The 15425-nt window shown below is 51.5% G+C and overlaps 1 protein-coding gene across 3 annotated transcripts in view; it reads right to left on the bottom strand.

The window, feature by feature from the left end:
• The window catches only part of ETS1 (ETS proto-oncogene 1, transcription factor), a 76406-nt gene that overhangs the window by 36883 nt on the left and 24098 nt on the right, over positions 1–15425 (bottom strand). Inside the window, exon 1 of one of the 3 annotated variants that reach the window (XM_075774768.1) lies at positions 10751–11133. The exons of the other annotated variants lie outside the window; for them this stretch is intronic. Coding sequence (XP_075630883.1) covers positions 10751–10820 — 70 coding nt within the window. The 5' untranslated portion in view covers positions 10821–11133. Of the gene's footprint in view, positions 1–10750; positions 11134–15425 lie in introns of those variants that run through there. 3 annotated transcript variants of the gene reach the window in all.

Genomic DNA, 15425 nt, shown 5'->3' with positions numbered 1-15425 from the left:
GACCCAAAAATCAACACAACCCCAAGCTCTGGGCTCCCTGCCCTGGCAAGCCAGCTCCAGCTCCCCACACCCTTGTGCCCTGACGGGAACAGGCACCGGCTTCGGGACCCCACGCCACCCCCATCTCCGAATCCATCCCTCTTTTTCCAAGGCAGAAAGGTCCAATCAGTCCCCCCAGGCTGCCTGGGCTGGCTGCCCCGGCTCCCCGAGGTTGGGAAATCAGGGCTCTGCCAGAGGGGCGGGCACGGAGTGCTCCGTGACCGTAAGGGGATCTTTTCAGAGCAATCTTTTCCGAGACAAGTCATGAGATTATTTCTTGCCTGGAATTTGCTCCCGCGGCTCCCATCGGCCCTGGACTGCTGAGTCAAGAGACCGCCGGGGCTGTGCCCTCCAGATGAGTAAATAAATTGCCATGGGGAGTGGTGGGGTGGCTGGGGGGGGGCCGGCGCCCGGCGGGGCGCAGGATGAAAGGAGGGAGGGGACTCGATGACTCCTCGAGCCTTCAGCCGGGGATGCAGCCCGGCTTCCAAGCCGGCTTTGCTGCTGCTTTGCAACGCACCGAATTAGTCACCAGCAGTTACACACGCTGGCACACAGCTGTTTAAAGGCACACTATCCCTCCCCTTAGCTTTTCTTCTTTTCCTCCGGGGTTTTTTCCCCCCTTCTTCCCTTTTTTTTTTTTAAATTTATTTTAATTTTTTTTTCAGGCCTAACTCCGGTTTTCAATGAGTGCTTGGGATCAGCAGCCAGCAAGCTCCCAGGGAAGCCAAGGAAGAGGCAGCCCTTGATCACAGCCTGAAGATGCCAAATGGCTTGGGCTAGCGACGAGAGGACTGGTCCAGCCCAGGACCAGCTCAAAGCAGGGACAGCCCCTCACTCCCTTCCCTCCTCATCCTGTTGGCATTACGCTGGTCCGACAAGCAGCGAGGTCACTCTATAGGATCCATATGTCCCCGGCTGCTTGGAGCTCGGCCATTTGAAAGCAGGAACACGCAAAAGTCATCCAGCTCGAAGGCAAAACAGGCGCACGGCCGGGGCCTTTCAAGTTGCAAGCTTTAGAGCCAGCTTCAAATCTGGAGCTGCTTAAAAGGATGGAAACCAGCCCCAGTGACTAACCACCCCGCTGGGCCACGGCTACCGTGACAGCTCCGAAACCCCACTGCTGACACTGGAAAGTGAAACTTTCCCAGCGCCGCAGTGGCACTGGGCTTCCCAGAACCGGGGACAGCCCTCTGACATCAAGCCCAAATTTCTCTGCATCCCTTCGAAAGGACAGGTCTGGGAAATGCCACAGGGTCAGGATACAGGATGAGGAGCCGCCACGATGCTGCTACCAACCTGCCAGACTCATCTGCCGCCTGCGGCTAATGCTGGGGATCAAGTAAATGAATTTTTCTCCACCTCCAGCTGCAAACGAGAAGGAATTGCGTTTACTGACCTCACAAAGCAGCCTGGAGAGACGGAGTGGTTGGGTAACATGCCTTGAGCATTTTAAAAGAGAAAGCACTTGGCATTGCATTTTAAAACCGCTTTTAACAATAATGTGTAAAAAAAGAAAGAAAAAAGATCCAAAGTTCACGTGTTCCCACTACATCTTTTTTTAATTTTCCAGTGGAAAAAGCCAGGAATACTCAGCTTTTGCAAGTTGTTTCTTCTGACTGTTCAGGTTTCAGTAAACAATTCCTGAAAACTAAAAGGTTAAACAAAAATGCCTTTCTGCTTCCAGAACACTGACCAAAATCAAGTGGTTTTGTACAAACACATGCAGACACCTACCAAAAAAAAAAAAACTTTCATGTGGGTCAAAAAGCCACATTTTGATTATTGTGATACATGGTGTTGGGGGGAGGAGGGGGAAGAAACAGAAAACAAACCCCAAAGCGCTTCCCAGTGTTCTGCTCCAGTTTCTGCTGTCTACTGGCTGCAACATCAGTGGCAGCTTTCCCTTAGTCAGCAGTTTTATCCAGAGACCTCCAAGGGCATCCCAGCAGAGGCAGCATCCCAGTGGAAACCCCAGCCCAGGACTCCAGCCACCACGAGGACACACAGCCTTCATCCTGCTGCGCAGGACACTTGGTTCCCAAAGGGACACAGGGCTGAGCCATTCGCCTTCCCCCCGCCCAAGTCTAGCTCCCTGCCTAAATCAGAGTCAACCAGTACACCCAAACTGGAAGTCCCAAGAAGCAGAGTGGTCCTGGCCTTCCTGGTGCTGCAGAGGAGACAGAGAGGTGCACAATGGCTTAACGCAGACCATCATTAAACCTAAATACTGACAGTAGAGGCAGACCTGGAGTACACGGCTGGGGATGCTTCCACATCTCTGCTGCAGAGTAATAGGGGCACTGTGCCTCAGTTTCCCCTAAAACTAGGTCTCATCAAGCCTTTCTTCAACATCTTTTGGGGTCAGAGGCTTCAAAAGCATAGTGTATTTTAAAAAAAAAAAAAAAGGCAAGGTCCCACTGGCTGGCTTCTCCTGTGCTCCCCACCAGCCATCTGAAGAATGCCTTGGAATCACGTCAAATATTTGAAATGAGATGGCGGGGAGAGGGGGCATGGGGAGGGAAGCGCAGGGGGAGCCGCTCCGCTTTTGACTCAGTGTCTGGCTTCCTTCATCAAACCCACATTCCTACTCATGCCATCACCCTCCGGGAAAGTGCGACAACATACATAATCCATGTGGAGCCAATTTAAAATCCCCTCCGTGTAAGAAAATGCATTTTGTTCATTAACAAGCTCTGAATGCTTAGCTGGGGTTAGGAGTCGGTCTGTAGCTCCACAGCCACCCCAGCAAGGTTTCCTATGCACAGCCACATCCTACAGGAAAGCAATCCCTCCTGCAAAACCACCCTGGGTGCTGGGAGATGCTGAGTCAGCACAGCTCAGCCCACCAGACACTTGTTACAGTCCAAACAATGGTGGGCTTTCTGCAGCAGCCACCTGAGATGGAGGTCTTTGCCTCTTCTAGCTTTATAGGAGAGGTTTAACAGGAGTAAAAAAGTTGCAAAACAGAGGATTGCTGGAGCAGGTGATTGCTGCTGGGTCCAACACCAGCCGCAAGATGATGGGGATGCGAATTGCATCCCCAGAGCCCGACCAGCTCAGACGCAGACAGAGCCCTGCCACTTTGCACATCCCAGTCCACAACGGGGGCTGCCGCCAGCACATGGCAAATAGCTGAGGGCTCACGGTGACCTTCAGCTCTCATTCCCAAACCAGAGGGAGTCACAGAAACAAGGGGATTTTCCTCTCTGGGAAAGAGGGCTGCTATTTCTTCCTTGCATTTGTAATATTTTTCTGGCGGGTAACATTTCTCTGCGGGCTGCGTGGCTACAAGAACCAGATGCAGGACTGAACGGCTGTGCTGCACCATCACAGCATCCTGGCTTCCTGCAAACAACCTGCACAGTGCACAGAGCAGGTCATTGGACGGAGGGAGCCAGGCACTGACAGCCGTTCGAAGCATGCCAAAAAATTGTGCGTGGTCAGCAAGTCCATAATAATGCATCACCTGCCTGGTCCTGCGTGGACAGATATTGCCCCAATGACCTGATGATGCTCACGGGACTGAAAAGCAAACCAGGTCTCAGATTTTTGCCAGTTGAGTGGAAAAAAGACCCCAACAACCTCAATACAAAAACGTGCAGTTTCACCTCACAGTTCAGAAAGGTGCGAGCAATGATGGAGAGCCCTGGGTTTGCCCCCCATCCAGGGCTAAAGAAGCCAAAAGTTACTCAGAGCCTCCCACCACATTCAACAAGGGAACAGATCAACTTAGAGCACTTCTGAACGCAAGCGCCAAGAGCTTTGCCTTCATCTAAACACACGTAGCCTTGCAGAAGCTCAGGCTTTGCGTGCAAACATTTGCAGTCTGTTAATGTTACACGCTTTCAGATCCGGCAAGCATTTACAATCTAGATACGAAGGCTGAGCCTTTTAACCAAATTACAAACCACCCTGTTTTTTTTTTATTTTCTGCCACTTCTCTGGACCTGACATCAAACTATGTATCCCCTCTGGACTTAAGTCCCTCTTGTGTTTAAGAAGATATTCAGGCAGGTAAAGCGAACTGCAGATTTGCATGTTTTCACATAATTACCACCGAAACCTGCAGGAGTCACAGGCACAAATCCTCAAACCTGAGGAAGCTGGATCAGATAGAAGACAGATCTATAGGCTGGATGTGTGTGGCCATACAGCAGGACTGAACCCAGCTTTGCTAGGGTCACCTTCTCATCTGAGACCACTAGAGAGCCGTTATCTCCTGAGTCATCTCACAATTTTGTGATCCAAAGGACTCAAGTGGCCCTCCCTCAAATTCCACTGCACCTGGGAAAAATGTAGGAGCTTGTAGGAGAATCAATAAATATTTATTGTTTAACCAGCAGTATTTTGACTGGAGATGTAAGCATGGCCCAACGCCAGCAAAACCAGAGCGTTCTTGGCCAGCGCTGCAAACAAATTTTTTTCTGTATCTAGTTGGAAGATTATAAACTACACAATGAAGATTTAAAAAAAAGAAACACAGGCAGCAAGCAGCTTAGTCACGGAAGAGGAACAAAAGAGTTGAGATGCATAACTATGTCGTGGGTTAAAAAACAAAAAGGGGGATGCAGGCCCAATTTTTGGCTGTGAGACAGCTGTACAATTTATATCTGCTACAGATTTGTCCCACTGGCTTCTGCAGCGATGAGGCTTTATGCTGGATGAGAGCATATATCCCCAGCTTCAGTGGAGCTACACTGATTTGGACAAGCTGCAAACCGGCCCGTGACTCGCCATCAAGAAGCAAACCTAGGGAGTCATGTCTCGACCTACAGAGGCACAATTTGGTGCCCATAAGGAAGACCCCAGTTTCCGTAGGGATCCCCCAACCTCACAGTGCAATGACGAGTCAGTCCCTGGCTCCAGGGGCATTTTAATGTTCAAGTAACATAGACCATTCCCTCCTTCTTCACCTCAATTAGTCCCCTGGCATATCCTACCAAGCACAGGTCTTCCCCCAAGCAGAATTTGTAAGCCTGGAAGATGCCAGCAGCTCCATCCTTTGGATCCATTCCAGGGACAGCAATGACACTTGCTCTCCTAAGTCACGTAAATTCCTCGCCTTGCACCCATGCAAGGAGCAACTGAGAGCGCAAAAAGGAAAAGATCCTCACTTCCTCAAAATCCCATCTGATCGGTACCACAACTGAAAACAGCCATTCGGGATGACACATCCAAGTTTGCATCCCTAAACTGTATTCAGACAGAAACTAAGATCAGAAATCTGGTCTTACTCACACCTATCTCTTCCCTGAGTGCCTGAGATGTATCTGCTCTCACCAAAACAGCAACTGGTGAAGAACGCCATGCCATTTTGCCTCCAGCATCAAACTGTAATGCCAAGGTCTAGCCACGGGACAACCTTTGCACCCTAAACCCCATCCCTGCTGCCCCCCTAGTTCAGCCACACAGCCGCGATCCATTCACGAGGATGGTCTCCCTGCTTTTGCACAGCAACGTACTCAAAACTTGGCTCCCTTGGTAAAACCCAGCGTGCCACAGTCCCGCCGGAGAGCGTGCATGCTCCTAGCTCCTTGCTGCCTGTCTGCCAGCAATCTGCTATGGATTTGGGAGAGCGGGATGGCATAGGACGTGCTCGTCAGCTCCCTTTGGAGAGCTGGAGCGCTGCATTCCAGCATGAGACTGTGTTATCCCTTCATTTTATAAGGCCTATCAAAGCATGGCACGCTGTAATTACATGGCAAATTAGCGGCCACTTTGTGTAACAACACTGTAATTACACAGTTGTTACATGCTTTGCAGAGTTTATGATGAAAAAGTGGAAGGAATGGGGCTTTGCTCCTTTTTTCCTGAAAATCTCCCTCCCTCTACCCAGGTTTAAAATGCGCTTTAGTCGGTGTATCCCTGAAGGAAAGGTCTACAGACTTGCCCTCTTTCCACCTCTTTTCACAGTTTTGTCCCTTAAGTAGACAGAAGTTGACACTAAAAAAAGCAGGAGCTGGTGGTAGCCAGGTGCAGCCAGACCCCTCCCTCCTGGGAAACTCTCATTCCCCCATCCTAGCTGGATACCACAGTAATGGGCATTTTGTAAGTGCATAGAAAGATAATTGCTCTTTTTCAGTTCAAATTCTCACCTCCTCCACAGGCAATCAGCAGCGAAAATGCCAGAGGAGCCCAAAGCCCTCAATTTATTAGAGTCTCTTGTTGGCTGATGATTCATGCCCACACAGAGCAAAGCACAGCCAAAGCCCAGCTCTCACCTTTGCTGTTAATGCAGAAGCAAAAGCATTCACAGAGATGCCGGATGCAATTCTCTGCATCCCTGAAATCACTTCACTTTTCAGTGCTTGTTTCCTTTCCTCGGGCTTTGCTGGGCTTCCAGGCAAACACTCTGGCATTTTGTGTTCCAGTGAGGACAGGTAAATGCTCTTCCAGTACAACTGATGCAGATGAAGGGACAGAGGACATCTCGAAGCAGAGAGGGAAATACTGGTGGTGTTCTGCTGCTCTAAGTTTCATCCCACATGCGAAAACATGACCATGCAAGCCACCAGCGAGACCCATTTCCTAACAGCAGCAGGGAAACTGAGTCACCCAGTGGCTGATACAGCTGTAGGGACAGCCTGGATCTGCTGTGCAAGCATAACGCAGGATCAAACCTTCCTTTTTGGAAGAGAAGACATTCCAAGTCCCTGTGCACTACTCTTATCCCCAACCAGCTCAGCAAACTGACTCCCCTTGAACAGGCTGATCCAGCTGTGACCCCCATTCTGTGCACATATATAAAGAGCTGGGAGCGAAGGTCTGGCTGGAAACTTGCCCTTCCTAGACAAGATAGATGGAAGGATGAAGGATCCCATCCTCAGATGGTAATGAAGACACATTCCGACTCGTAAAAAGCACTTTGCCATTTCCCTGCAGCGGAGAGGGGTATGCATTTGCCAGAAGACTCACTTTAAATGCTAACTCCCTTGCCTGCATTGAAAGCGAAAGCAAAGGACAAGAAGACAAGATTGACCTGGCTGTGGGAAGGGGAAACGTGATGCAGGCAGATCCTCACCCAAACATATACTGCATAGAAGCTGTCCGCTTCCTTGTACCCTGCAGCAACCACAGCAGGAGAAATCTTGCTTCAGCCCTCGATGTTGTCCCAAACCTTAAACAGAGGGAAGGGTTCTTGCCAGATAAAAATATACCCCTGGGATGCCACCCACGCACAGGCCGATGGAAACAATGCGTCTGTTTCCCAGCTGTCCTTAGGGGAGGCATGGGAAGTGTCGAAACGCACGGGGTCCTTCCGTCCCCCAGCAATCAGGATTTCTATGCTGCATGTGCACAGACCGAGTCCTCTATGCCAGGCAGGAACAAAGCCACCACCGTGCCCTGACGCACCTCCAGAGAAAGGAAGGAAGAGGGGGAACGGATGCAGGAGGACAGGGAGTCCAGCATCTCCATCTCACCTGTGATGCCCACCATCACCACCTGCCATTATATCACGGCACCACCATCACCACCATCACCACCTGTCTATAGTACCAGCTTCATTAGCAAGAAATGTCGTTATCTCTCAGTACCTGGGAATCCCAATTACACACTGCCAGCTTCCAGCAAGGGTTGCGGAGCTGCTTGTAACTCCGACCGCAGAGAACAAACAGAGCTTTGCAGAATTGGAGGAAACGAATTGATTTGCAGAGGGCAGCATTTACCAGTCGCAAGGTTAAGTTCCTGTTAGGGTTGATTTTCGCATGGTTTGGGTTTTTAACTGCCTGGAAAAAAGCTGGTAAACTAAGTCCCACCAACCCATTGGTGGATCAGTCATATATCTGCCATCAAAAGTGATGTTACCATCTACTCAATCAGATTCTTATCATGGAAACCCATGCACGTATAAATACTACATTAAAGGAGAAGCCCACCACCACGGTTTTTTTGGCTCCTGACCTACTCATCTCACTCACACATTCTTGCTGGCAACAGCGGTGGGGGGAATTTGGCTTTGGAAGCTTTGTACAACTTCACATCCCTTTCAGGTTATTTTTAAACTGTTTGGACACACTACAAATCCCATCTAACTTTTACACGCAGACACTGCCTGCACTTGTGGGTTTGGAGCAGGGTTTTATTTCAGGGGAGTGAGAGGGGGATGGTACTGGGCGGCCAATGCATCTCTGCAGTTTTACGGGGCATCAAGCACCTGGCACATTAAACATCTTGCACAATTGAAAACCTATGCCTGTAACGACTCTCCCTGCGTAAGGTTAACCCTATGGATACCGTGAAACAAATCTGCTTTGCTGCTTGCTGGAATGTAAAGGAATGAGGGGCTGCACTCCTTCTCAGCCAGGTCGATGCCCATTTTGAAAAGGGCAATGGGCACATTTGGTGGCAGATTCAGCAACCAGACCAAGGGCTGAACAGTCAGGGAGCAATTAAGTCCTAAACGCAGCCCAAAAACGACAGGAGTAGAGAAAAGTTATGTCCCCTACACAGGGCATCGCTGGATCCCAGAACCATAAGCATCCATACTCCCTCTCTCAACATCAGTCCGCCCAAGCAAGAAAGCTTCAGCATTCTCTAAAAAGTTCGAGGGGAAATGAGGTTAAGCCAGCTAATTGACAACAGTGACCTTTTTGGCTCACAGTGTTAGAGCAGCCACCAAAACAGAAGCAACTGCAGCTGAAGTCGATAGGGAGTCAGCTCTTTTTTACCTTTTTGGTTTTTTGTTTTTCAGCATTCTTCCTGCCAAAGTTTAAACTTTGAGTCAACTCTCAAAATTGCTTGCTGACACAAGCTGCAACAGAGCTTTCACAGAGAGAAGAAAATGAACTTAAGGCAGCGCAAAACACCGAGTCCTCACTTTAGGCACAAGGTAATCACATTGATCAACGCTCAAACACCTGAACAACACAGACGCCTCTGTAACATGCTCTCACCCATGCCGGGAGATGTGTAAATTTAAACAGACACTTTGGTCTGAACCAAAAAATAAACCCCACATCCTCCCAAGCCCTGCCCCAACGTGTTCTTCTTATCCCTTTTCTTCCCCTGCAAGCAAGCAGACTGCCATCATGACCTGAAGCGCAGGAATGAGTATCCAGTAAATGTTCTTTTAACCAAAGCTTTAGGAAATAGGCTGACCAGGTCCTCAACTCCACCACAGCCTCCCATTTAACCTGCATAGGTGCCTTGGAAAATCATCCTTAGCGTTCCCTTTGCCTTTTGAAGCCTGGCTGTTCAAAGCCCAACCTGAGAACCAGGCTCAGCCTTGCTGTCAGAGGCACTGAGCACCAAAATAGCTATCACCAGAGACCTTGTCCTCTCTACGTGCAGGTAGAGCAGGAAGACGGATCACGCGAAAGACTCTCCTCGCATCAGACACCGTGTAGCCCATTGGTGGCAGATCCCCCAGGCATGTGCTGACTGACTGGAGCTCTGATCCTACACCAGCACCTATTTTAAGTCTAAGCACCAACCCTTGTGCCTCTCCGGCCTCCCTTGCACTCCAGCAGTCAGCTGTCATTTCCCACATGCAGCCTGAAATCATATCGCCTGGCAGGAGCTGAGCCCCCTTTCTGGGTTTCCTAGAAACTTGCTAACTGGCAAAGAAACGCGCAACTCTATCTTTAATTTGATTTTCTTCACCGCACTGGCGCTGCACAAAATCCAGCAAACTTCCACTTCAGTGCAGTGGGAATTACAGCAGGGAGAGGTGAATCAACAGGACTCATTTCACCCTCCCTTGTACCCAGAAAGAGAAGGTTTTTTTTTTTTTTCCTTGAAGACCCTCCAAACCCCATCCTCTACCTCGGCTGAACAAGGCAGAAATCAGTTGAGTGTCTAGGGTCAGCAGGCAGTCAGACGACATCAGTATGTGAACAACAGCCCTTATTATGGTAAAGGCTCAACTATTAGCGTTAACCACAGCCAGCAGCAGCTAAACTTATCGCTACAACACAAAAAAAAAAAAAAAAAAACCACAGTAACATGTTGCTATCTTCCCTGATAGCTTCTGCACCCTTCCTCCACCCATTTCCCCAGCTCCAGAGAGGAGGGGGAAAAAAAATCAAAGCAGTAGGTTTTCCTGGTTTAAACGTGGTAAATCTAGAGGAGGTACAGCTGGAGTTTTGTTTCCCAAATACCAGGAGTGCTTGGATCACACAAGACATTTCCAGCGAGAGATGGGGGGGACATACACCCCAGAGAAGGAGTTTGTGCAGGGCTACCAGTCCCGGCGTGGCTCACCCACTCGGGAAAAGGTCTGCCGGGGAGCTCATAAAAAAAAAAAACCATCCGAGTACATCTCTCCTGCCTCCCAGCCGGAGGTGCTTGCCTACATCCCCGCAAGGATGCCAGAAGCATGAGAAAAGGAGGCTGGAGGGGCGGCGGGTTGTTTTTTAAAGAGAAGCGGGGCGGGGGGGGGCTGGTAGTGGTGGAAAGTCTTTAAAACTGCTCGGAAAGCGAGTTCGCCTTCCCCCCGCGGTGCTGCGGGGCAGAGCCGGGGAGCGCAGGGCCGGGCGGCAGAGCCCGGGCGGCGCCGGCTCCAGTGCAACTCGGGGGGTGCGTCTCGTTTTCCCTTCCCAAACACACACCCCCCCTCCCAAAAAAAAAAAAAAAACCAAAAGCCTCCAACCCTCACCAGGCAGATATTTCCCCACCACCGCCCTCGCTGCGAAAGAGGGGAAGAAACGATCCACAGGGCTCCCCGGCGAGGAGGGGGGAGACGGGGAGGGAAGGACAGGGCGCTTACCGGGGGACGGGAAGAGCTCGATGTCCACCTTCTCCGTCTTGATGATGGTCAGGTCCACCGCCGCCTTCATGGCTGGGGCAGCGCCGCGGGGGCGTCGCGCCGGGACCGGGGGGCGGCGGCGGCGGCGGCTGCTGAGCCCCGCCGTGCGCTGAGCGGGGCGCCCGGGGCAGCGGCGGCCGGGCGCCTGCCTCCCTCCTTGCCTCCTTCCTCCTCCTCTTTCTCCTCTTCCTCCTCCTCTCTCCTTCCTTCCGCGCACCCTCGCTCCTCTCTCCTGCTCCGCTCCGCTCCTCCGCCGCCTCTTCCGCGCTCCCTCGCTGCCGCTCCGCCTCGCCCGTCCCCCGCCGCCGCCGCCGCCCCGGCCCGGGCTCAGCCGCCGAGGGGAGGGCGCTGGGCCGGCCCCGAGCGGTGACAGCGGCGGGGAGGGACCCGCCTGCCCCCGCCCCGGAGGCGGCCCCGGCACCCGGCGCCGCGGGGAGCGGAGCCGGCGTTGCCCCGGGGTCCGGGGGAGCGGCGCGGCCCGTGGATGGGAGATGTCCGGGGGGATGCGGGATACGGGGTGATGGGGGGGTACGGGGTGATGGGGGGTACGGGGTGATGGGAGGGCGGGGTGTCAGCGCATCCAGCACAAAGTTGGGTGCTGCTGCGCCTCTGCCCCAAGCTCTGCTTGCATCCCCAAACGCGAAGGGAAAAAGAGAGTTGCAGTTTTAGCACGGGAAAATGCCGCTGGCTGCACGCAGCCCTGAGCTCCAGCCGCGGCGGCCTGCCGAAAACCCGTGTTTCTTGAAACCGGGCCAGTTGCCTTCACCCTGCCTGTCTCGACACGAACCGCCACCTTTCACGCTCGCATCACCCCTTTCACGCTCGCATCACCCCTTTCACGCTCGCATCAGTGGCGCTTGCTGCCCGCTCGGAGCAGCCTGATCCACTGCCACCCACAAGCACGGTCAGGGCAGAGCGTGTGTGCACAGGCACGATCAGGCGTGTGGCGATGGGTGATGGCTAGGGGTGGTCGTTCAGGGCCTGCTTTGTACAGGTGAGAGGCCAAAAAGCTTTGGGAACTGACTGGATAAAAAGCATCTTAAAGATGCAAAATGGTTATCATGCCAGCATGGCATGAAGTTAACAGAAGAATATCGGTTTTCACATGAAATATGTTTTATTATATTTAGGTAGCACAAACTTCAGACCACAAACGGCAGAGCAGAAGGGAGATTATGACTCACAGATGTCAATTTACCGGTACAAGTGTTAAAAAAAAAAAAAAAGTCATTAGCAACCAGCTCTTGTGGTTCTCTCACTCCGAAAGTCTTAACAGTCTCCGACACGCTGGCAGAGACCAGGCTGCTCTGATCAAAGATGGGCCTAAATGAACATCCCGGCTGTAACAGGGGGAAGAGGGCGGCCACGTCAGTCAGCCGCCGGGGTTCAAGGCTGCCTGCTAACACATAGGATGAACCGGGGTCCTGCTTGCAAATGCCATTGAAACCTTCAAACAGACTGAAAGATGAGCTGCAGATGCAAACGTTACAGCTCAGGATTATTTCTAGCTTCTTCAGCAGTGCCTTTCTCAGTCGCCTAAGGCGTATTTATAGAAGAAAAGTTTGTGTAACTAAAAGAAGCTGCGAGGTGCTGGGGCCAGAAATTGTGAGCCTGATTCTGGCTCACCGGAGCAGCCAGTTTTACCGAGGCAGATAGCTCAAGATGCAGCCAGCAGGAAGCTCGAGAGCTAGCAAAGCGGGGCAGGCAGTTAGCTCCAGCCGAAAGTTCATATTTCAGGCGCCTCACCCATAAAAAAGCACTCGCATTTCCAATCGTCTTTCCAATTTACTTGCAAACTCAGTTATGGGCAATCTATTCCTGCAGCAGTGGAGTAGGACCAGCGATTTGCTGTGTGATCAGTGTATAACCTCCCTCCACTGATTCCCGTGCACTTTGGAGAACCTGAGCTGTGCTCGGGCAGGGCACGAGGTGTGAAACCTCGGGTGGTGGGTTCTTGGTTTGAAACCTACCACAGGAATGAACCTGGAAATCCAAAAGTGAAAAGAGGATGGCTGTAAGGATAGAACTCGGTCCCCATTGCCTCTCCCTGTACAGGATAATGGGGTTGGCACCTGCCTTTGACTTTGGCTTTCTTTCCCCTCTTCTCTTACAGGATGGACAGCAACAATTGAAGGGAAAGCTATAGAGAGGAGATTTAACAGAATGTTTCCAGTTGAAAATGAAAAGGGGATTCAGAAAAAACAGCTGCCTTTCTGTATGATCCCTTCCAGAGCAGGCTTGGGAAGAGAAACCTGATGCAGTTATCGCAGCCTGACAATCTTTCCCTTCCTACACTTCGCTTGGCGCGCTGCACACTCCCGGGTGAGTGTGCGCGCAGGCAGGCTGCGATCCTGCGGCGGGGCGGCTGTGGGAGAGTGTGTGCGTGTCTGCGCGCTGGCGTGGGGGGGACTGCTTTACGCAGCTGGCTGCAGGCTCTCGGCCGCGGCGATGAAGCCATCAGAGAGCACCTGCGGTCCCAACTGTATTGAAATGACCTGAACGTTCCCCCCCCAATTCGGCGGTGCTCGATAATCCACCCTGCTCAGAGCGAGCGCAGCCTCCTGCAGCAAACCACAATCCCCAGACTGAAACAGAAGAGGAGGTGCACGGCGAGGCTGCTGGGGCTCGCCCAAGTGAGTGCTGATGGGGACAGGCTGTCAACTCCACATAGGAGAAGGCTCTCGTGAGCAGAGCTGGTCCCGGATGGAGCTGCCAGTGGGATTCAAAAGCAGCACCAGAGGAGGCAGCAGCTGCCCCTGCGGTGTCTGTGCTTTAGCCTTGCTCCCGTGGGCCGATGCATTTGGCTTGGCCTCTCGTGTGAGTGTTACGGTCTCAAGGACTGGCTGAACTCCAGTGCACCTGTAATGGGGTTCCTTCTCTTCTGGACCAGTACAAAGATCTTTCTCGCAGCTTGTGTTTTTGTTATTAGGAAAGATACACACGCTCTTGGCATCCCGGCTCAGCCCTGATCCTGCAAAACTGATGACACTAAGCCACAGCTTGGTGCAGCCTGGTTGCAGTGAAGCTTTGAGCTCCTCCACTCCCCTGCCTCGCCTCCCCCTCCATGCCCCACCAAACTTCTGTTTCATTTTGCTCATGCAATGTACAGCAGCCCCTATGTGCCAGGAAATTAGAAATGTTTCTCAAAGTAGCACTGGGGCAAAAACCCCCAAAGTGGAGGGAAAGAACAGAGAGGCCGCGGACAGAGATTTCCTCCCAGGGCAGCTGAATCTCTCCTTCGAACTCGACTCCATCCTAGCGGCCGCCTTAATTTGTGTTCACTTCAGAGCCTGCAACATGAAAGCCCTGGCTCTGAACTCCAGCTGAGCCGCTCAATGGCTCAGTGTTCGCAGAAGGCATGGAAGGAATCCATTGATTAGTTTCTTCAGCTGGGATGTGACCATTTGGAGTCCAAGACCTGCCAAACATGACTTTGTCTCAGCAACTGGTTCCTATTTGCTGCTTACAGGCTTTAGAAAAATCTTTCCTCTTCCACATCCAAGTCTCACTCTCCTTTTCCATTCTGTCGTTATTCAACATTAATATCTATTCAGGCTCTCTCCTGTCGAGGGAGGATGCTTAGTTGCGGAGAACAGCCCTCCTGCCATTAATATAGCCAAAAGATTTTGCCGTTGATTGGAGATAACCATCTGCCCTCCCTCCACAATGCAGCCTGACTGTTTTTCAACAGTTTGGAACAAAGAAAGGACGGGCAGTAATGCCACATTGTTCCCAGGGACGCTGACTAACCTTGGTTTTAAAGAATAATAATCATTATTCATTTAGCGTCGAGGAAAGGTATTACGGGACCAGAGCCCTCGCTGTGATTTCCGAATGCGTAGTGTGGGCAGGACTGCTTTTCCATGACCTCTCTCCTAGCTGGGCTGGCTCTTCCCCTTCGGAAGGGCCAAATTCGCTCCTGTCACAGCCCTTTTGCAAACGGGCAGCTGCTGGCTCTCCTCCAGATGTTACTATGGAGCTGGGACGGCTTCTCCTCTCCCTTGGATTTACCCATTCTCATTACAGCAGCTTCAGGATTAGGTGTTACCGGTAGTCTGGAGAAAGAGCTTTTCCTAGAACCGCTGCTACCAAAACACAGCCACCTCTGGGGTGAAATACAACAGCTACGTAATAACGCGGAGCAACACCACCCAGCTGTTATGGACAGGAAATGAAGAACACCATATCCAATTAAAACTGCAGGGGGATATTTATGGCAGAACGTAATTAGCCAAATTGGAGCCTTCCCCAAAACTGCCATAGGATTTTTAATGACCGCAAGCGGTCAGGGCTTCAGTTTGATGTTTTGTCGAGTAAACAATATCCAGAGGGCATGAAACAAAAATCAGGAGCAAAGGGGGGAAAAAAAAGTGTTGTGCAATTCCAGGGAGAAACGGAGACATTAAAGGATTTATCATAAGGGGGACATTGTTGGAAAGAGCAGCAGCCACCACTAAGAAAGGAAAGAGCAGGGAGGTGGCTCTGGGTGTGGAAGTGGCCTGCTGCAATGAGAGGAAAGAGCAAGCAGCTGCCATGACCGTTCCCCAGGGAGATACCTTTCCTGGAATTTAAAATGATATGAGAAATTATTTCAAGTGCCATAATAGTTGGGAAGTATTTGAGTGAGTTGTTTTAC

This window comes from Balearica regulorum, chromosome 23 (assembly GCF_011004875.1).
Source record: "Balearica regulorum gibbericeps isolate bBalReg1 chromosome 23, bBalReg1.pri, whole genome shotgun sequence".
Taxonomy (NCBI): domain Eukaryota; kingdom Metazoa; phylum Chordata; class Aves; order Gruiformes; family Gruidae; genus Balearica; species Balearica regulorum.
Note: the sequence above shows the minus strand (reverse complement) of the source record. Positions and strands in the feature narration are given on the sequence as shown.